The 23,666-nt window shown below is 41.0% G+C and overlaps 1 protein-coding gene across 1 annotated transcript; it reads right to left on the minus strand.

The window, feature by feature from the left end:
* Window positions 1-96: 96 nt before the first annotated feature.
* cap2 (cyclase associated actin cytoskeleton regulatory protein 2) lies at window positions 97-23,383 on the minus strand. The gene is made up of 13 exons (XM_065470883.1): window positions 23,110-23,383; window positions 18,889-19,010; window positions 18,709-18,809; window positions 17,087-17,164; window positions 8,714-8,857; window positions 8,045-8,130; window positions 7,553-7,658; window positions 3,168-3,363; window positions 2,893-3,059; window positions 2,560-2,683; window positions 2,379-2,461; window positions 2,069-2,212; window positions 97-1,970 (listed from the first exon to the last, which is right to left on the minus strand). Exons 2-13 carry the CDS (start codon window positions 18,998-19,000, stop codon window positions 1,887-1,889), a joined length of 1,425 nt encoding a protein of 474 aa, XP_065326955.1. The 5' UTR covers window positions 19,001-19,010; window positions 23,110-23,383; the 3' UTR covers window positions 97-1,886.
* Between the last annotated feature and the right edge of the window lie 283 nt (window positions 23,384-23,666).

Below are 23,666 nucleotides of genomic sequence, written 5' to 3' on the forward strand. Positions count from 1 at the left end.
CAGAGATTTTATTCTTTGTTTCTCCCTTTCACGGTTCTTTTTGTTGTGTTTTTTTCCCCCTCTCACAAAATAAAACTAACAAACCAGAACTGGGAGGTTTTGACTTTATTTGAAAAAAAAAAAAAGACACAGAATTACATAAATTTTTTTTCTTGTATATTATATTATTTTTAGTATCAGCATTTAATCTGTGCTATGCTGGTGCTGTGTGCTACAAAATAAGTGGTATACAAAGTACGATAAACATAGGAAGTGCTCGGAGGTAACCGTTACTACTATAGCTGATACGTTGTACAGTAAAAGAAATGAGCTAATTAATCATTTCAATCACAACAGCAGCTGTTAATGCAGAATAAGGACAATACTGCATGTACTTCACAGTGACTTTACTACACGACTGCTGGGCACGATGCTCTTTACAGAGGTGGCTGGAAGCACTTTATTAGATGGAAAATGTACCACAGACACTTATTTGCTTTTCTCTATTTGAAGGTAATGTTGGTTTTTTAAGTTTTCTGCAGTAGGTGTAAGTGGAGTACTGTCTTATTAGTGGTCATCTCGGAACATTTAAAATCTATATTTTAAGGAAACGGATCTAATGATGAGAATACCTTTAAAATATTATTTTTTAGCAGTTACACTTTCTCACATAAATGCCTGTGTTGTTTTGGCACAGAAATGTAAGTGTGCTCTGGTTTGTGACACCTAAACCTGAGCAACTAGTGGGAGATTGTGTTATACTGACAGATTCATTACAGACAACAGCTGCAGAAGTGCTGGAGAAACCTCTTATGAAGTCACAAATACAGCAACAGCAAGTGGACTAAAAGTTAATCTACGTGCCTATTAGAAAACTTTTCCTACAGCGCTATGAAAAAGTATTTGCCCCCTTCTTGATTTTTTTTTTCATATTTCTCACATTTATGTGTTTAAGATCAGCAAATAAACTTTAACTGAGTAAATAAAAATGCAGTTTTTAAATGATGATGACCATGATTTTTTTTTTTTTAATCAAAGGAAAAAAACCTGCCCAAAACTACCTGTATGAAAAAGTAATTGCCCCTTAAACCTAATAACTGGTTGTGCCACCCTTGATAGCAAGAACTGCGATAACTGGCAATGAGTGTTTCATATCATTGTGGAGGGATTTTGGCCAACTCATCTTTGCAGAATTGTTTTAATTCAGCCACATTGGAGAGGTTTCCGGCATGGTCGGAAACCTCTCCAATGTGTTAAAGGTCATGCCACAGCATCTCAGTCTGATTTAAGTCCAGACTTTGACTGGACTACTCCAAAACCTTCAATTTGTTTTTGGTTTTTGAGCCATTCAGAGGTGGACTTCCTGGTGTATTTTGGATCATTGTCCTACTGACTAAGCCAAATGTCCTTGAGTTTCCTGAGCACCGTTGATGGCCGAAGATTCTCCGTCAGCATTTTCTGGTAGAGAGCAGAGTCGCCCAGAAGTCATTCAGGTCCTGAAGTTGCAAAGCAACCACCGACATTCACACTACTGCCACCGCGTTTTATTTTTGGTATGATCTTCTTTTTATGAAATGCTGTGTTAGTTTGACGCCAGATAATTAAGTGGCTCAATCTTTCTAGAAAGTTCAGCTTTTGTCCCGTCAGTCCACAGAATATTTGCTCAAAAGTCTTAGGGGCCATCAGGATGTTTTTTGGCATATGTGAGATGAGCCTTTGTGTTCTGTTTGGTCAGCAGAGAACAATATATCTAATTTTAAAACTTGATTAAAGTTTCATTATCTAAAAACGTGTGACAACTATACAAAAAAAGTTGTGAAGGGGGAAAGTACTTTTCATAGCACTGTATGTCTGAGGGATAACATCAGGAGGACGGAAATATATTTGTGTGCGTATGGACGACAAAGTCAGCCTGCGATCTCCGTGGGTTCTGTCACCAGTTTGGATCCATCCCACACAGTCTTGAACTGCTCCGGCACTGGGAACTCCCTCTGTATTAAAAAAAAAAAAGGAAAACAAAAACAAAGTAAGTGTAAGAACAGCTGCACACACGGAGAGAATTAGCTCAGTCTTTATCTCGGTTACTCACGTAATCGTCCTCTCCTTCAGGTATCATGATGTTCATCTCAGAGCTCTTGGCACTGACAATGTCACAGCTGACGGAGTCCTTACTCAGGTAGACCTGGCAGCCCTCGGTCTTGTTGATGGAAATGGTGGGAACTGTTCCCAAAACCTGCAGAAAGACATGCCACACTTACTGACAGGCTTTTTTTGGGCACAGTGAGACGTTGTTTTACACTTTGGGTGTAAAACTCTGAACAGTTTTAAGAAAATGAAAGCGGACCTACGAGACACTCGGTACATCACTTAATTCTGTGTCAAAAGAAAAATGTGTTCACCTGTAACTGAATCGATTTGCAGTTAATGATCTCCACGATCCCAACAACGTTCTCAAAAACCACACCCAGCTTCTTACAGTTGTCTAGACGGGATGAAACCAAACCAGATGAAGATTATAATCCCACATTATGAAATCTGTGCTCAAACTCATGATTTTGGTTTTGTTTTCAGGCAGCTTACCGATGATGATGGAGTTTATTTTGCCCTTAATCTGCAGGGTGGAGTTATTACAACTGAAGACGTACGCCACCTGTTTAAGCTCCGTCTCCTCGATCACCAGGTCGTGCTTCTGCTCAAAGTTTTCCTGCAACAATAAGGATTCAAAAATCTAGATTAGCAGCCGGTCTACCAGGACACCTGGATTGGGTTTGTTTCTATGATATAAATGAGAGCTGGGTAGGTGCAAATTAAATTGTCACTGAAATTTTCCAAACTGCCCTTCATTTCAGCTCCCGTTGTGGGTTTAATTAAATACAAATGATCCTCAAAATAGGATTTACACATCGCACGTACCACCCTCCATTTCTTCCCCTCCAGCTCCAGCAGTGGGGGTCTTTTCTGGGCAGGTGTAGTGGGTGAAGCCACAGGCCCTGCGTTCTTGCCTTTGGCTGTTGTTGGTTGTTGAGAACGCAGATTGGGGTTCTTGTGGGTCTTCTGGTCATCTGACACATGCTTCAGACCTACAGATGGAAAGTGTGAGGATAACATTATGAGTTAAAAAATATAAGCTTAAATTAAATTAAGGTGGAAACTGTCGCTCAGCTCTTCTGTGTTGCTCGTGGATGCACCTTTAGTGATGTCCATGCCCTGGTTGAGTTGGGCAAATAGCGCGGAGTGCTGGGCTGCGGCAGCGTCTGCCTGAGGCTTGGCGTTGTCATCGGTGAACACCGGAGGAGGGCCGGGGGGTGGAGGAGGCGGTGGAGGTGGACAGGGTGCACTCGGGGCTGTAGGCGAATCAAAGAGAGAAGCAGGAGCAATGGGGCCCTGAGAGATGTTGGAAGAAAATAAAATATTTAAAAAATAATTCAAGTATATTTACTAAAATATTTTAATTTGACTCAAGCTCTGAATCTGAGGTCTGTCTGCTTATTTCATTTAAATTGTACTTAAATTGTACAACTCTGCAGTGCTCGCAGATCCTGGTCTTCTGACACTTGATGTGAGTAATGTAAAAAACACAAAGCAACACAATAACATTTTTATGTGAACTGTTTGAGTTTTAAGAAAGTTAAAACACTTAAATTTAGTAACTTCAATTTAAGCAGAGCTCACTCACTTTGCCTTCAGTTCACATGACTCATCCTTTATGTTGGTTGTACTACTTAAGCTAAGTGTAGTACATGAATATTAAACAAGTTAATCTGAACAAAATCTTTACCTGATTTTTTTTTTGTTTGAATGAATTTGGATACTATTTTAAACTAAAGTAAGCTTTTATAATACAGTGAAACACAGCATCTTTGGTTTGTGAGCTTTCCCTTTAAAATTAAACTAACAAGAACAAAACAACTAAACAAGTTTAAACAAAAAAGAAAATGAAGGCAATGCAACAAGAAACAAAACAATAACGACTAAGAAAAAAAAGATAAAACAAACTGATGAAATATGAAAAATGATTAAGATGAATGTCAGCTGTTGTGCTGACACAACCCCAAAGTGACCTGTCTCCTCCCAGGATCAAACAGGAGTTTTCCTACTTGATGGGTGAAAAACAGACAGTTTCACATCGAAATGGACAAAATTTTACAACTGCACTGTTTCTCAAACGTAACCCCGGATTGACCGGCCACCTGTCCAGGGCGTACCCGCCTCTCGGCCTGCGACAGCTGGGATAGACCACAGCTCGCCCCTCGCGACCCTGAATTGGATAAGTGTAAGAAAATGGATGCACTGTTGTGCCAGAAAAGAAAAATCAAGATGTTTTTTTCCCTCATTTTCCCAAATTTCGTTCATTACAGCTTTTTTATAACATCAGAATTTAAATTATGAAGAAAAAGGTCCTTTAAGTAGCCCTGATGTGTAAGGAAGAGAAGGGTACACACACACACACACACACACACACACACACACACACACACACAAATCTGTTTTTTGAAGATCTAGCACAGCTGACACAGACAGACCCACACACCCACCACAGGGTTAAATTGTCACCAAACGTGCCTCTGAGTGCTCAGACTTGACCTTTGACACGAGTAACATGTGTTGTGAATATTACTGATGAACAATGTAGACCTGTTACACTAAACAGCTCACTGCATGCCACTGGATTAGAACCAGCAGATGTGTGCACGCACACATTCATGCATGGCTGTAAAACTATCTACTGAACACTTCTTTGTGTGTGTATTTGTGGGTTTTTGTGTACAAAAAGGATTTAGGTGGAAAAAAAGGTGGCTCCTTGTGTTAATATAATTAGCTTCACTTAAAATCTTCTTAATTTCTGCTGTTTTAAACTACAGCTTAATCAATCAACAATCTATTAAATAGTTGACATCTATTGTTTCATGTTTCTGACATGAAGAACTCCTTGCTTGAAGGTTTGAAGGCTTCACCCCGAGATTTATAATCAGCTGAAATAAATAAAACAACTGTCAGTTCAACCATTTAAACAGTGATAACTAGAATCATGTTAACTACAAGCCCCCGAGGGACAACTGGAACAAATATTTGAAATGTTAAAAGTGTGATGTTCACTACTCAGAATCGGACTTGCTTTAACGTTTTAAGTTCTTTTGGTTTTTTTACCCTGTGTCTAGTTTAATGTGACCGTTTGCATGGGTCCATATGTCAGCCTGTGGATAGGCCTGTCACTAAAGCGCTATCTGAGCAGCAGATGACGCGTTGCATCGGTGAAGAGGGACCAGCCCTGCAGTTTAGGTTACGGCACAGGCTGTGTGTGTACACAGGCTCTTTGTCGGGGCAACTTCTGTAAAGAAAACCTCCATTCAAGTAAATCGTGAGGACCACCTGTTGGTACCACACACTCCGGTCCTTGTCTGCGCACACACACTCTGTGTCTCTCGCACATGCAGCAGCTCTGCTGTCTGACAGCAGGGCCAGCAGCTGACACACACAGCCGCTGCAGGCTCTCAAGTTTCTGCATGCAGACAGTACACATGTGAGCACAGTTGTTGAGCATTAGTTTTAGCTGAGCATAGGTTTTCATCGTTTCATGTTGCAATAAAGGAAAAAGTGAACCTTTTGGGGCTTATTTGATTCCCTGCTGAGAGCAGAAGACCTCTTAACTTAGAGTGCAAACAGAAGGAAGCAGCTGCCCTGAATGTCCAAAGGTACAGTTGTGGTCAGAAGTTTACATCCACTCATCAAGGGCACGAATGATTTCTTCGAACTGTTCTTTTTCCAGTGTCGAATGAGTGTACTGCATACATCTTTAATGACTTTAAAAAATAAGAAAAAACACATTAAATCTTTTAACTTTTTTAACTTCACAAGGCCTGCTAACTTCTCATTAGTGATCATGATCGACTACGTTGTAGTTTCTCTTTGCCAGTATAAAAGGATTCGTTTAAAAGCACTCACTGGACTGACCAATACTCAGAACAACGGGAAAGTCCAAGGAGCTCAGTGAAGACTAAGAAGGAGAATTGTGGATTTAAACAAGTTTCTTGGAGTCATTTCTAAACAACTGCAGGATTTATCAGTTCAAACAACTGTACTTAAATACAAGTTATTGAAATGTGCCATCACTTTGCCGGTGTCAGGAGGAAGACCCAAACTGTCACCCTCAGATGAGAGGAAACTGGTTAGGAGTCAACAGAAACCACCAAGGCTCAAGTCTGGAAACTGGAATCTGCTGGAAGACCAGCATCACTGTCCACAGTGAAACCAGTTTTTCATTTTCATGGACTGAGAGGGTGCAGACCAAGACAGAAGCCATTGCTCCTAAATCGACACTTTTAACCTCAACTGAAATTTGCAGCTGCCCACATGGAAAAGCAAGACAGTGGTCAGTCAAGACAAAGATTCTTGAATGGCCTTATGAAAACCCCAACCTCAGCCTGTGTGGACTGCACTTCAAAGCCGGGTCTACGCCAGGAAACCAACCAAATTAAATGTACTCTAACATTATCTTTCTTCCATAAAGCGTGGTCAAATATCCGGCCAGATTTATACCAGAAAATTATTGATGGGTGCCAAAAGCATCCGGTAGAGGTGCAACTTGCTAAGGGACATTTAACCAAATATTAGTGGCCGTGTGTGTATTTACTTGAGCCTTTATGAATTAGATAAAATCTGAAACGAAGGCAAACTTGTGCATCTGGTTCTTGTTTTGTTAAAGGTATTAAATATGCTGTACAATCATTCCACCCTGTAAAAAGGGTGTCCATGATGACTATATCTCCACAGCACCTCTAAAGCTCAGTAATGAAAATGATTTATTTTATTTATTTTATTTGAGTTTAAAATTAAACTATGAATGACAATATCCAGGCCAGCTGTTTCACTTTGTTAACATTCTTCATGCTAAGCTCAGATCTCCCGACCATCTCCTGGCAGCTCCCTTGTAGTTTGCATACAAATATGACAGCATTATTGATCCTCACTTGCGGCTCAGAGCAAGAGTGAACAGGCATCTTTCCCCTTGGATCAACAATTCAATTAATAAGGAAAGTGAAGCTTTAGTTTTTTTGTTTCTTTCTGTAACCAAATCAAGAGGAAAAACTCTTCTAACCGATAAGAGAAAGAGGTTTGGTTTCAGATCACTGTAGTCTGTGTGAGTGTATGTGTGTGCCTCTGTAATCTCTAGCAAAGGTTAGTCCTTGAGTAGACATTAACAGTGTGTTTGTGTGTGTGTGCAAGTGTGTGTGGGAGTGACAGAGGTCTTTAAAAGCTTCACAGAGAACTGCGGTGAGCAGCCACTGAGGAGAAGCTCATTCATTCATTCATGCTCCCTGCAGTGGTTTATGTAACTGACTGCTCCATAACTAAAAATGGTAGAAGTTATTTTGAGCAGATATAAAACAATCAAGCCGTGCGAACAGAAACCAAACGAAAACACAGCTGACATTATAAAGCACTAGTAACAGGGGTGATTCAGGCTGAGGTATGAGAAGGTGGTGAGTATAATATAAAACAGCACAATATTATACTAACAAAGGCAAAAAAGCCTTTTGAATCCATCTACTTGGCACCTCACTTGTGTACTCACACTCTTGCTCCACACCAGACCTGTCGTGTGATGCTGTTTGATGAACGCCTGCATCTCAGTCCAGATCAACAGGTAGGAGCGCACCCAGTCCACATGGCGTCTGTCTCTGGGAGAGACAAACGTATAACGGTCAAATAAAAAATTATATATGAAGGAAGCAGAGGCATGTGGATGAGGATGGGCGTGAGCAGGTGAGCGGAGCAAGAAACTCATGATGCAGCATTTTGCAGGTTAAATTGATACAGAAATTATTTAACAATTTGGGAAATAAATAAAAAACTTGCTTTATTGTTGAACACTGTTAGTCTGCATTCGCCATGCTACCTTTCTAATTTTCATCTACTTTTGGATTCTAGTCTCCCGTTATCTCTCTACCTGATTTGTTTACCACACTGACTTTCATGGTTTGCATGAATTGTCATTTATGGAATAAATAAATCAGCTGTAATGTGTTAAATATCTAGAAAAGATGAAAGAATTAGCTATATTTACGTTTCCTTGTAGTCCTTAAGCACTCTGTTGGTGTAGAAGGTGGCAGCGTCGTTCATCTCCTTTACATATGGACCAGGCTTCTGACTCTGAGATGGGGAGAGATAAAATCTCCTGAAAGCTGTGACATAAACACTTCTCTGAACATCTTAAGTTCAGCATGTTTCATAAGTGGCGAAAAGCGGCTTCCTGACAGTAACCTGCACAGACCAGAAGCAGCTTCAAAGACTTGTATTCAAGCACTGGAGATGGTGATCTTTGATCTTAATATAAATGATCTTCGCCTCAAGTCACAAGAAATTTTTACACTGATGGAAAACAGAAAAAGTCCATGTTGTAGGAAGAAAAATAAGGTCTTACTTTTAGTTATTTATCTGCGTGAAAGGTTGTTTATGCAGATGATTGAAAAGTTGGCTTAACTTCATGTTTGCTTTTGTCTGACGCGTTTAAGCTAACATCAGCGTCATTTACCATCAGCTGGTTATTACACACACTCTACTCATAAAGGTCGGATACTTGCTCCTGAGGACCATCAAATTCAAAAAGAGCTAATAGCTTTCTGTTCACACAGTTGATATGCTTTCTTTCTTGCATTGTGGCTTAAATAGGGTTTATCAGACATGCCAATCTTTACACAGCATCATGTGCACGTTCATGTGTGCTCCTCCTTACCACGGCCACCCAGCCCAGAGCGGGGATGCTCTCGCTGACGGCTGAAAGGTGGTTGAAGAGGCTGCTGCCACGGTTTCTTTCTCTGAAGCTCTGAATCTCCTGGATGTGATCTGAAATCGGCTTCAAGAGGTCCTGGAGCTCTGTCTGCAAGAGCAGGAGGGAGAAATTAGGAAGAGGACAGTAGATGGGTGTAAAAGAGAAGGGTCATTATAATCTGAACCCTATAAACATCAAATTCTCTTATTTGTTTAAAAAACACTGATGCCTATAAAATCTTACTGTTTTCACTCACTAGTATATTTTAGCCACCTCCTTAGCCCCTCTTTTACACTGTAAAATGTAATATTGTGTTTAATTAAAAATATTAAATAGGCTGAACTCAATTTTTATCAATTTGTTTTTAGAACTCAATTTTAATAAGTTACCAGTACTTTTTATGCAAAAACGCTGATAAACTCCATTTATTTGAGTTGTCTTAACTTAGAAAAACTAAGTAAGCTGGAAGTTTTGCTTCTCAGTGCGGAAGGATGAAAGATGTGTTTTGAAAATGCCACGTGACTACAGGTCCTCCTCCCTCCCGGATCAGTCCGCGTGTTCACGGTGCATTTTTTATGGAATAACTTGAGCAAACCTGGAGAAGCGTCAGCTCAAGATATTATTGTTGTCATTGCTGTGGATCTTTACTGACTTGGTGAGTAAATGTTTACTCTTATTCAAACTGATTTTGTGGCTTCTCTTAGTTTAGCACCAGGTTTAAAATCTTGCTAGCTAGTTAGTGTTAGCCTAGCGTTGCTGCTGCCGCTGGGCTCATGTTACTTAAAAATTAACACCACAGCCTTAAAAACCTTACATAAAACTATGTGGTGAAATTTTCTGTTGATTGTTTGAAATAAATAAGTGAGATAAGAGCCCAGACAAAATTCTTTGGGAGGTGCAGCCGTTAGGGGTGGGGTAGGTGTGGGATGTGGGGGGTGGATAACAGAGCTCTCCGAAAACGTGGAAGCACTTTTGCAAATATGTGATATTTTGATAAATTAAGTAGATATTTGAGTATTACACAGCTACATTGTCGCCTGAAAATATCTTAAAAGGTTATTTTGTGACCCAGAAAGGGTAGTCTGGGGAAAAGGAGGATCACATTTGTCGGCCACGGTTGTCGGAGCCTGTGTGTACTTGTAAGCGTGGCAATGGCGGAGGAGCGCCGCTGAAAAACATTACTTTTTCTGGGTCACAAAATAAACTTTTAAGATATTTTCTTAAAAGATAAATTTACACAGCTTAATGTAGCTGTGTAAATTTCAAATATCTGCTCGATTTATCAAGACATCACATATTTGCAAAAATGCTCCGACGTTTTCGGAGACGTCCATTTTTTTTATGCTTTGTGGCAGCTTTAGAACATCTGTGGCATCTATTAATGTCAAATCTAGCCTTTATTTAACAACATAAGCAAACTCTATGTTACAATGATTGCACAGCCATTAAGGATCAAATCAGTTTCTGAAAAATGTTCTGTTTTTTCTCCCTCTGCTTGCTTCTTACTGTCTTTGAGGCTCGGGACCAGCACTCCTGGTCCCGAGCCAGGAGTGGTAAGGATTTTGGTTTTCCAATATATTAGCAACTGTCAGTGACATTTATATTAATCAGGCTGAACTTTAATCATACTTTAGATCAGCCTGTTTTACTTATTGTTTTATTTGTGCTTTGGTTTGGGGAAGTTGTTTCTTTACTGATCTTTTCCTGTCTTCTGTTATTAGACTTGAGATATGACTGCACTATGCTGTTGCTGGTGACTCCAGTTAATTCTACAAGACATGCTGTGTAAATAAACAAACAACAACAGTTTGGTCTGCATTTCTTGAAAGATCACATCCCCCAAACTTAGTTTAGAGGGTCTACACTGTATATAGTGAAGTCTGCAAGTTTTCTAACAGCAAAATCTGTTTTGTGCCCAAAATCATTTTGCACATCATTAGAATGAAAGTTATTGGCCATGTTTGCATAGCCCTTTTTTAAAATGATGCTTTCATGACATTATTGTGTGTCAGGTGGTGGTCACAGCTATCCAGACTGACAAGTGGGACATTGAATGTCACCTCTCCGGTGGGGAGGGAGCCTGAGATTGTCTAAATTGGAGTCTAATCTATACCAAATGCAGAAAAAAATGTTTTAAGAAAGCAATTAAGTTCATGTTCCAAAAAATATGATTGTTTGCTTGCAGGACAACAGGAGAGATGAGTCCGCCGTCACAGATGGTGTGGTCAGTGAAGATGGTCGCCTGCAGGTTCAAGCTCATTGCATCTCCAACCCACATCCACTGCCACTGTACTTAAGGGAAGTTAAGACTTTCTTCTGCACCTACATTTGGATCACCTCGTTCCGTGATAGTCATTCAGGCAGTAATGCCTGGACTGGAAACAAGCCATCCTTAAAATATTACAACATTCCAGCTCATGTGTTGGAATGCAAAACAAATGTATTGTTTAAATTAGAGACTGCAGTTGTGACAGAACAACAAATATTTTATTTTGACTATATAAGTAATGTAAGTACAAAACAAACTGTGGTAGACCTAAACTTATTTTCAGAATAATTAAATCTGAGACTTTGTTTCATTGTAAGATTATAACAGTGATGGCAATATAATTGTTTGTTGTTCAGCAGAACAGTGTCCAGTATGTTGGCTGTTGTACTTTGTTGTGTTTGAAAATAAAAGTTGGGTTCATTTTAACATCATTACAAAAATTGTTGTTAATTATTTTTAATCATATTCAGGTTAACACAAATTGTTTTTTCATTTAGTTGAACTTGAAATGTTTGTCAGTAAGTAAACAATTAGTATTGTACAGTCAGAAATATCAAGTTATTCTTAATACTGCAGACTTGCAATGTATAAGTTGTCCTAACAGTCATCTTAAGTAAGCTTTACTCAGTTTTTTTGAGGCAACGAGTTTCCATAATTTTTTTGAGTTCTGGGAACTAACAAGGCTGTACAGTGTACTCAAAATGAGTAAGTTGCCCTAACTTGGTCATCTTAAGTAAACTTGATCCAATGTTTTTGAGTTCTGGGAACAAATGAGCTTGTACAGAGTACTCAAAGTAAATAAGTTGTCCTAACTTAGTCATTTTTAGCTAAGCTTTACTCAATTTTTTTGAGGCAACGAGTTTCCATAATTTTTTTGAGTTCTGGGAACTAATTAGATTTTACAGTGTAGAATCTGAGCTATATTTCCATGCCCACTTCGGCACCATCCAGCAATTCCTAAACTGGGCTGCAGGAGACGGTCTGATTTGATTAGCCCGGGCCTTTTTTCCACTGGAACATCCAGATCTCAGTTACGGTATAGCTCGTCTCATAGTTCTCAGCTCCCCTCCCCATCGCTCCGAGCCTGAAAACATTCCTCAGTTCATGGGGAGATCCCTGTGGCCTTGTAAGGCATACCGTTTCTCCAATGTTTACAGTTTATCAATTACACATGCACCCGCGCTCACAGAAGTGCAGGAACACAGCGTTTCACTGGCAAATAGCTGCTACTTGCTTACATGTTCTGATCTGCTGTGAAATGAGTGTAATGTAGAACATATGGAGCTAATGAGCTGTGACAGGAGGAAGCTGATGAACAATCAGGAGGAGCTGGTAGTGATCGGTTAAGCTGCAGCGGTGCTCCTGATATATGCATCACCTAGACGTGAGCAAGAGGTGATGCTTGAAATGAAAACCTATTCATGTGCATCAGGTTTAGTAGTTTTATGTTCGAGAGCAGGAGAGCAACAAAAACAGCACTAAAATTTATTTCCTAACAAATTCTTCCCCTGATCAGACGCACATGATCTTCATAAGCCCAGACAGATGCCCCTTTCTCAGCTCCTCCAGCTGCTTTTATTCCCTCTAAGTCCACCTAATGGCTGTCTTTGAAGCAATACATCACCCCTTTACTGCAGCAAATAGGCCGTGCTTAAGAGTGAGCATGTAGGACGAATTTAAGGTAGCAAGCAAAATTTGAGGGGTGAAGTTTGCCTCCCTAAGGCGTAACTTTTTCCATTACCTTTCCCTGTAGTAATTCCTTCCATTATGAATCTGTTATCTCTATTGCCAGTATTTAAAGGCGAGCAATTACTCATTTAATACAAATTTATGAGTACTGGAGGATAAATTCAGAGGAAAAACATCTGACTTTACCCTGCTGAGATCTGAGCTCTTGTTTGGGATGCATGAGGTACAATAAGTCTGTGATGAGCAGAGTAAAGTATAAGGTGCAGAAAAATCCAACTGTAATGCACCCATATAAGTAAGCAGGATCTTAGGGAGTAAAAAATAACATACACAAAGGTGGTGGGTGCACCTTTGCGTATGTTATTTTATGTATATGTTTATAAGAACAGCCTCTTTAAGAGTTTTAAAACTGTTGTGTTATATGATCATATATTTAATGATGACCTGTCTGAAGTGTATCACACCCCCAACCCAGTGTCATGGTCCTTGCCACGCAGACGTGCCATTTGCTGTTTTTGTCCTCTGCCTCTACAGTCACATTTCCCAGTTTTCTGTGTGTGTTTGCATGTGGATGCACTAGTTTTCCACCTTCTGGTTCTTGCACACCTGCCTTAGATGACTTCACTGCGGCTGCTTCAGAAGGAAGTGGCACAGAGTCAGTCTTCATTGGTTTGTTTGCTTGCAAACAGTTCGCTCTGAGAATTCCCGGACACAGAGAAAGAATGACTTGCCGTACACGTTAGTTGTTTACCAGCTGAGGAATTGCAAACTTTTACAAAGCCTGGAGAAGTTTCTGCAAAATAGAGCACCTGCACTCCCATCCCAGCTGTGGGAAGGTTCACGTGCTGGCGAGATGTATTAAAGCAGCTAATTGATTCATTTCCACTTTTGTTGTTTACTGCTGAGCTATCAACACACTGACAAAAGAGTTATTGACAAGCTCAGCTGAGTGTACTGAATCATTATTGTCATCTATCAGATTTTTGAGCTTTTTGCTTCTTTCAGTGCCGAGAACAATCCGGCAAAAAGGATAAAAAACGTCAGCTCACATCATGTGTTTGGCTGAGCTCAGTGCGTTATAACAGCACAGGACTTGACTTCCTACACAAGCGCTGCATCAAAGGCAGAAAGTCGTGTGTGAACTGCCGGGACCAGCAGCACACACACACACACACACACACACACACACACACACACAGTCACACACACACACACACACACACACAGTCACACACGGTGAGTTAACGGGCCAACCTGAGGTCACATGAGAGAGTGAGAGAGAGTGAGATGCCTACTTTCTCTGACTCTTTCTCTCTTTGTCTAACACTCGATCTAACTGTCTCTCACACACACACATACACACATACACACATGCACACCAACAACAGAGTCAAATATAGAACATGCCCATAAAAAGTCAGAGAGCACAACAGAGCTGCGCTGTGGAGAAAGGCCAGAAGTTTTGGAGATATGTGTGTGCGCATGTGTGTGTGTGTGTGTGCGTGTGGATTTAATAAGGGGCACTGCCCAGATTTACACACTTTTCTCTATCTGTGCTGAGGGCTACAGATATAGACCTGACTGAGGAAGGCTGTGAGAGATTTCTGAAGAGAGTTTTGCACTCGGGGGAGTATTTTTTTTTTTTTTTTTTTTGGTGTTTGGTTGTGCACTGAAAGGTTTTTAGGTTATGTTGACTGTGCAAAGGAAACCATTTCATGCTAAGGTAGAAAGTTTAAATCAGGCCTTATAAATTCAAACCTAAACTGGCATCTATGACAGTTAAACCAAGGAGGGCACCTTCTATTGAACAATATCTGCTGTTCAACCTGTTTTAAAGGTTATAAACAGAAGTGTCTTTTTATTCCTATTCATCCTGCATGATATGAGTGCAGATTAACATCTGAACATTTGAAAACTAATTTGAAAGTTACGGTTTTCATGCAAGCTTCAGGTCTTTAGGTTCCAAATTTTACCAGCTTTTCTTGTAAAACCTGAACGCCTGTCTGTAAAAACAGACACCAAAGGTGTGCGGTTTTACTTAACTCAGTTTTAATTTATGTTTTATTGCTCTCGGTTTTAACTGGGCTACAACATGAGGTGGTGAAGTTTTTGCTCATGCTGCACATTCAAAAAGACAAATGAAAGAAGCTTTCATTGGCCATTATGTGGTTGGATCAGGGCGTTGGTGGCAGCTCTTGAGCCACCATTTCCCCGTTTTCCGTGTTTTGTTTTGAGTTTCGTTGTGATGCTGAATGTGTCTCTCCTCTCTATCAGCCCACCCCTCTCCTGGGTTAGTCCCCTTCTCTCTCTCACTCTTTCCTTGTTTGCATTTCTGACTATCTCTGAATGCTCGTTTCACAGCCTCTCAACCAATGACCTGACAGATCGGGAGTAATCACTTCCTGTTGGGCTCTGTGGACCCTGTAACACACACACACATACAACACAAGCAGAAGGCCAATGGGATGATATCATTCTCTCACACACAGACACAGACATCTCTCCCACCCCTCTGTTCTCTATACGTGAACATGTTGGGAATGTGTTGTATTAGCATTTTCTTGGTCAAAGAGCAGAGTAATCCCTCTGTGAACAGACGGGCCTGCTGGGAAACACACAGGTCAGACCGTTACAGAGGACTGAGGCCCAGCTCATCTCTCTGTTAGGCTGCTGCTGTAATTTGATGCAATTTGGCCCTTAAAGTCATGAGAGCTGCACCACGCTTCAGCAGGTTTTCTGTGGCTCAGCTGAGAGCTGAAACACAAACAGCCAATCGCAGTCATGGAATCCAGTCACATGGTAACACTGTTTGCGTCACATTCAGACAGGCTCTAAAGACAATAAAGAGGATACAGTAAAAAATAGTTGTGGCGGCGAGGTCATGACTGGTGTTTCCCTAACAACACGATGGCCAATAAACCTGATATACGTTGCTAAGACAACAGCACTGAACTGCTTTGTCATATCAGGTTAGATTTCATGGAGCCATCTTTTTGTGATGTTGAGTGGTACTTGTTGCGATATTATTTAGTTTTGGTTTCTGTTTTGAGTTCCTGGGGTTTTCCTGTTTTTGGCATCCTCTTTCTTTGTCTTCCTGATTTTTTATAGAAATTACTTTTCCTTGTTCATCTTCTTTGTTTTTGTCTTTCCCTGTAATGATGCCTTGTTTTCTCCTGTCTTCCCTTCTTCCTGATTGTCTAACCTACCTTTTGTATGTGGACAGCTGTCCACCATATATCATTGTCCATTTCATTAGGTACACCTCGCTAGTACGTGGTTGGCCTTCCCTTCAGAACTGCCTTTTTTCCACCTTGCCTCATGTTATGAGGCAAATGATTAATAATGTAAGTCAATGACCCTCTTAAGGGACAATCCCCACTAAGGTTTAAACACCTGGGACTCTCCAACATTTGGTCTTAGAACTGAAGAAGCTTCTCAGATGAGACATGAAACATCTTAAGCTTAAAGAAGTCCAGTTGCTTTCTTTCCAAGCTCCTTAGACTACCAAGATCTGGATGTCTACAACCTACACAGACATGTTTATATGATGTTCAGTTGGTACTAAGAGGTCCAAAAGTGTGCCAGAAAAATATCCCCCACACCAATACACCACCAGCCGCCTGAACTGTTGATACAAGGCAGGATGGATCCATGCTTTCATGTTATTTATGCCAAATCCTGACCCTACCATCTGGCTGTCACAACAGAAAATGAGACTCATCAGACCAGGCTACACTTCTATGGCCCAACGTTTGTGAGCTCGTGTAAATTCTAGCTTCAGTCTCCTGTCCTTAGCTGATTGTCGTGTAAGAGCTTCTCGGAAAAAGAAAACAAAATCACCTCTGTGGGATTATTTTAGTTTTAAACAAGCTGACAGAGTTAAACCAGACCGGCTGCAGCCTGTAAACGAATAAAAAGGACAGATGCTATATGCTATTAAATAATCAGGGTGCATAACCACACTTGTAGTTTTTGTTGTAGTTCATCAAATATTATTTAACAGCTGATCAGACAGAAAACACTGCACTATTGTAGTGTCTTTACCTTACCATATAAAGCACTTTGAGGTGACTGTTGTTGTTATTTTTGGTGCTTTATAAATAAAATCGTACTGTTTTTGTGAAAGATTGAAATCGGTGACATACGATTATGCATAATATGTCCCGACTCCATAAGCCAGTTCATTTTAGCTCATATTTTCAGTTGTGTTTTAAAAGTTTAATAAGATCTTTATATAAGACAAATTATATTATAATTATCCAGTGCCCATCAAAAAAAACCCAAAACAAAACAACCCCCCCAAAACCATCCCACAGCTTCTGAGGTTACACTGTGACATCATCAGTGCAGGTTTCCCTTTTAATGTCCTCCTGTCATACCTGCGCTGGTTCCTGGTGTGTGGCAGCCATCTTGACGAAAGCTCTCTGAGTCTGTAAGGCGTTCATCACCATCTCTGCCTGTCAGTCACAAAGTGTAAATGTTAGGACTGATCTCATAATACATTATATTATACTTGATGAGTGCTTGTCTTCACAGATTGTTCACCATGCAGAGAACATGAACAATCTGAGCAGTCGCTGCAGAAATCTAGGCAAACACTCTAATGACTATGTCTAACTGATATACACACACAAACACACACTCTCACTCACTTAGTTTGTGTTATTCCCAGCCAACCGTGTCCTCTGTGTGTGTATGAGAGGTCCATTTGCAGGCCAAGGGAACCACCGGGGAGGCTTTTTCCATAAAAGGAGCTTTACAAACTTGAAGAAACCACCTCTGGCTCTCTCTCTCTCTCTCTCACTCTCTCTCTCTCTCTCTCTCTCTCTCTCTTACACACACCCTCCACTGTGTTCAGTGATGGGACACAGAGATGGAAACCATCTTTCAAGGCACAGAGGAAATTCAGGCATTTCTGAGTACCTTTACACGTCTGTTTTGGAGGCTTTTTGTTGTTCTGGATTCATTCCAAGGACGTAACACAGCTATTATTGCCAACTGGCATACCATAAAACACTTCCTGGTCCTACGGGGAGTAGAGGTCATTACCAAATAGGAAAAGGTCCTCCACTAACAGTTTGATAAATGAATGTAAGGTCAAAGCTCAATCATACTCCCATCCTCGGCTTTGTTAAGGACAGGAAACACACACACACGGACATGTTGTCTGCCTTCTTTGGGACCACGGACCTCCCATACAGCTTTGCCTATCTAAGTGGAATCTAGAGTGGGACAATCCTGTGTTTATAAATGTGTGTCCAATGAGATAAAGGTTGGCAGAGAATGAAAATCTGTGGTGGCTCTCCTCTTTTCAGCAGTGCTCCCTTTGCAGAGAGCTCTTCTTCCTTTGCACAGCCTAGTTTATAGATAAATATATCAGGCACAAAATTAGACGCTCATTTACGAACAGTCTGACCTTTTGTTAGAGAGAGCCAAGCAACAGACAACAGTCTCACATCTTTATGGCAAATAAGTAGCTGAAAATTTAGTTTTAAAAAACCAAATACATCATCTTAATTAGACAGTGTTAAATGTCTTGATGAGTGTCTTGTCTTGCCTTTGTATGGTCGGCTTGAGAAGCAAGCAAGAAACTAAATATGTCCCAAAGTATAAAGCTAACCTTTTAAATGTTACAGTATTTTTTTGTGAACTATTTCACAACAAAGCTTTCCCAAAGCCATGTTAATGAAAAAATAATCTTCTTTAACAAGAGCAAGAGGCTCATTTAAAAAGCCCTGTTGACACTCTGAGGATAAATATATGCTCCTTATAAAGCATGAGCTGAATTCAGTATGAGGTTTAGGGAATGCCCCTTTAAATCATGATCGGTTTGACAAACAGCAGAATGAGAGACCTACTACATTGTAACAGAAGACTGCTGCAGCAGCAGCTGCAGAAACATCTGTCTGCAGCAGCTGATGCATGGACAGTGCCTACAAGTGACTCTATATTCGTAGGGTAGCATATGTGAGACTTTAGATTTTAGTGGGTGAAGCCTTACATGCTTCTCCACCTCGCTCCCTATGGCGCGGCTGTTGTTCAGGTAGTCTGACACCGGGCCACTCATCAGCACGTCGAAGGCCTCCACGCACTGAGACAGACCTGGAAAAATACAGTGAAATCCTGCTAACTTGCTTGCTTGTCTTATTTAATCCTCCAAATGCAAGTTTAACAGACTTGCCTCCATCGATGCCGTTGACACAGTCCCCGTTGGCCATCCCGCTGGACGCCTGCGCTGACATCTGCTCGAGGCGAGTCACAGCTCGCTCCAGGCGCTGCATTAATCCTTCCATGGAGACAAACCTGGAAAACAAGACCAGCCGTGGATTCTTACTCATGGCCGCTGCTGCTGTCACATGATGACAGCTGAAATCATTACAATTCATTTATAATCATTATTTTTGTTTTATTTGGTGATGTTTGTCACTATTCAACCTTCTCACTGCGCTGCTCCTGATTTTCATCAACACTAAATTTAGCTATGTGCAGCACGCCTTGTATAAATAATGTCACTGTATGAGGTGTCTGGCTCACAGCCACAGTCACAGCCTGGGTCATAACAATTTCAAAGTGTCACCTAATCGGGATGAAGAAAGGCAGAAACTGATGCCAGACTGAGAGAAAAGTCAAACAATGAAGTGGATTCTTTGATTAAATATACAAATAATATATGGTTATTTGCTTATCTTTGGGTAATTTAGTGATTTGAATCTTTCTTTTTTGTGTAATAATTTTGTCTTTTTGTTATAGTGTGTGCAACTAAATGAATAAAAGGTAATCTCTAAAAGCTCATCTATCATCGTGCAACTTCTTCTTTCAGCTGCTCCCCCTAGGGTTCGCCACAGCAGATCATCTGCCTCCATCTCACCCTATACTTAGCATCCTCCTCTGTCACATCCAACCCTCTGCATGTCCTTCTCACTACATCCATGAATCTTCTCTGCAGTCTTGCTTTTTTCCTCCTGCCTGGCAGCTCCGTGTTCAGCATTCTTGGTCCAGCACATCCACTATCCCTCCTCTACACTTGTTCAAACCATCGCAGGTCCTCGTCCAAGTAAGATGCTGTTGTCTGATATTGTCTCTGTTTCATGCATGGCTCTGTTTTAGGGATATGACAGTAGCCTTTTTCCCTGCAGACTTCTGTGTATGGTAGCTAATGATGCACCTACACCAGCCTCACTCTTGAGCACAGACCATGTAGACCATGATTTTTTTGAAGATGCAGGAACTGAGAACATTTTCCTTTTCCAATATCAACGTCTATATTTTGCATAAAATATGGACTGATGTATCGATATTGGAAGTTTTTGCTCTGTAACGATCAACATCAACCCCCGGAAGGACAAGATATATACAACGGGAAGACCTGCTTTCTGTTTTAGTCTATGGAAACTTAAAGTGTAGAAACATATTTGCATAAATTCACATGTTTCTGGCCTTTGGACAGAGGTAAACAAACAGTAACTGAGCACCACTAAAATACATTCGAGAATACTCCACAGACCACTTTGTCACACTGACCAGCCATATGTCTCACTATGAAGCGATGCAGGCCTGTTTCCAACATATATTAGTCAACAGAGGAGGAACTCAATCCAGCCACCCGCTGCATGTTTACGCAAACCACTGCTAGGTAACACATGCTTCCTAATCTGACACCTGCTATTTACCTGGGTGTCCAACATGCAATCCAGGGGTGTGAGTTATAGACGGCTCTGTTTGCTTTACAAAAACGATCTACAGAAACGCTCGGAAACACTCTCCAATAATATGGCAGCTATGCTGGCTGAATAGAATTCGCTGTCTGTAATCTTTGTAAATTATGTCTACTAATTATGTCCTGTGAGCAGCAAACATGTCCTGATGGGCGTCATCGAATCTCTCTGGAGAAATCTCCCAGCAGTGCCAAATTCCTGTTTCAGGACTCAGAGGTTATTTCTGCTCTGTGGGTCACAGCAGCTCTTAGGCAAGACCAGAAACCTGGAGAGCAGAATCTCGGTTTGCAACAAGCGTTTGTGTTCTCTGAAGCAGGACACTTAAAGTTTGAGCAATGAGTCGAAAATATTCTTATCAGTTTGTACTTTGGTACCTGCTTCTGGTCTCGAGGGTCTGATCCAAGTGGGATTACAAGACAAAACTTTATATTAAACATTAACCCCAAAAATACAAATGAAAAATACACAATATTTGCAAAATGTCAGCTAGTGTGTAGAACTGTCACCCTTTATCCAGCGAGGTCTGCAGATCTCCTGAGGGGCTCTGCAAAATGCGCCATAGCTCATGAAATTGTGCTTTTATTATATATACAGGGGATCATATATAGACCATTTAAATCAGCAAAACAAGCATGTCATATCATCACTTCGATCTGTCATGTCACTCACTCCTCTCATTGGGAAGGGAACCATTCTTGCAGCCTTGGATATTAGCCAGACTCGTAGGCTGGTGAGCATGGCGAACTTTGTGACACAGATCAGACTGTCACATGAGGATATGAGGATTAGTGATATGAGCGATTTCTTAAAAATAAGTCTTTCCCTTAAGAAGTCTCTGGCCCCAGAAAGTTTTGTAACACCTGCTTTTATACTTCATCTGGTAGACTTGATACCTGTTACTTATACTCTGTGAACACACCATAACGACTGTATGTTTAGATTTGAAAATCTTTTGCCATAAAAGTAGATGTGATTTTATTAGAGCTGAAACAATTGAAGCTGATCTTCAGAGTCAAGTCAAATTTGATGGCTCCAGCAAAAATAATCTTTAAATACTGACATAACTCAAAGATAGAACGATTATTATAATACATAATGCCTGGGTTTGTCTGGGTTTGTCTATCCATTAATGGATAGAGCAAAAAGTTCAAATTTAAATTCAGTAGAGTGCAAAAAAATCAACTACTGTACTATTTCAAATCCAAAACACTTCATCACTGTCTCGCTTGTCAACAACCTCAAATTTTGCCTATAAAGACTGAAGCAAAGACACTCAGCCTCTGTTCTGATTTTATTGTCACTTGTCCAAATTCTCCATGGCAATGCAAAGACATGGCCAATGATGCTCTTTTAGGCTTTTCATATGGACTTACTGGAATGCATTCAGTCTAACACAAAGACCTAACGGGAAGAAGCCTGGGGGTTAAGCCTGCTGGCTGTATCAGAGATACATCTCTGTGGCATGAAAATGTGGCAGTACTGTTTCTAACGTGTCGGTGATTTCCAACAAATAGCCTTTACCCTAGTCTCCTTAATAATAGACATAACTTAACTTTATTTATCCAGGAGAGAAAATTATGTTGTTATAGCAGCCAACTGACTTGTGAAAATACAAACAAAGCAAAGAATACAAAAACTACAAATGCCAAATGATGCATGGAAACAACAGATAAGAAAAAAATAGAATGAATGGACTATATACTGACTATACTGAGTGATATGTGATTATAAGGTGATAGAATCAGCCTGTGAAGCATTAAAAGCGGTCCAAATGTGCAAAATGTGGAGTGTTTAGTTTATGGGCAGTTAAGTGTCAGCAGGTGTCGGCTTGGCCAGCAACACAAACACTCCACAGCAAAACCAGCAGCACATGCAGTGGAAAGATTTTAGGGACTTCACCCTGACTCTGCATGTGCCTCCTGAACCCCCCGGCCTGGTATCTGATCTTTGTGGCTATATTGGGATGCAGTCTGGCTCCTGCTGTTATGGGCCTACTGTAAGATATTCCACTGTGGGCCTGGGTCCTGTACTTGGAGACACTTTGATTCTTCATCTGCTACAACTCTTCTTCCACCTACTGATGTGGGAAGCTGTGATGTGATCAGTGGGAGCTGATGGTGAAAGGTTTGGCTCTTATGATTAAGAATAGTATTATTTATGTAACAATAATTTGGATTATCTATATGAGGTTAATAAAGAGATATGTGACTCATGGAATACGGACCAGATGCTGGGAGTGTGTTGATAGATCTTTGAGAAAAAGCTGAATCACAGCATATGTGATCCTAAAAAATGACTGGGCTGTTTAAACTCACACTGGTTTATCACAGCTGCAAAATGAACCCTCTCTGTGCAAACACGAGAAGACACCATCACTCCATAATAAAACACGACATGGCACCGGCTCAACGGACTTCACCCGTCCTTCAGTCTGATGCTTCATATTCCGCGCCACAATATGTTACTCCCCGCAGCGATCGAGATAAAGGAGGTGGCAAACAGTGCTCTCACATGCACTGCCATAACATACGAAAGCATGCTGCACGGGATCACTTTGTCTGGACATTATTATTGCGTAGGGATGCGCACCCCCACCCCGGGGCTCCATCCCTCCGCCCCACACTGAAACGGACTGAACTTGACACTGGTTAAAAAAACCATCAGTACATCCTCTAAAAGCATCTTACCTCCCTGTTCTGGTCCGCGGTAAATTTCTGTCCGGATCTTTAGGGGTGTGATTACGCCGGGACGGATTCGTGGCAGTTCGCTGCTGTCTTGCGGTCCCCTCCTGCTCCCCTGCCCCGTCACTCAGCTGCGCGCGGCACCGGCTCCTCTTCCGGGATGTCCTAATTAAGCAACACGTTGAACCTGAGAGCCGCACAGCTGCAGAGACCAGGACCGTGACTCAGTGCCTCCCTGCTCTGGGGGAGAGACGTTTGCCTCGCAGACAACATGGCAGCCTCGGAGAGCTCTGCTAAAAATAGACAAGTGATTGGCGCTGTGGCGATGCCGGCATGGGGCTCTTTTGAGGGAATGGCCTTTTACAAGCTGGGCAGTCATCATCATCATCATATTCATAGTGCATGGGAATGAAATGAAGTTTCACCCCTTCGCTGACCTTTAAAATTTAAGACTGCAAATTTTCAACATTTTAAACCCCTAAACGAACACACGTCACAACAATATCTCCAAAATCAGTTAAAGGTTTAAAGCTGCCCTTTAGTTTTCTACTTGTAACGTAAAT

Source organism: Pelmatolapia mariae, linkage group LG22 (assembly GCF_036321145.2).
Source record: "Pelmatolapia mariae isolate MD_Pm_ZW linkage group LG22, Pm_UMD_F_2, whole genome shotgun sequence".
NCBI lineage: Eukaryota > Metazoa > Chordata > Actinopteri > Cichliformes > Cichlidae > Pelmatolapia > Pelmatolapia mariae.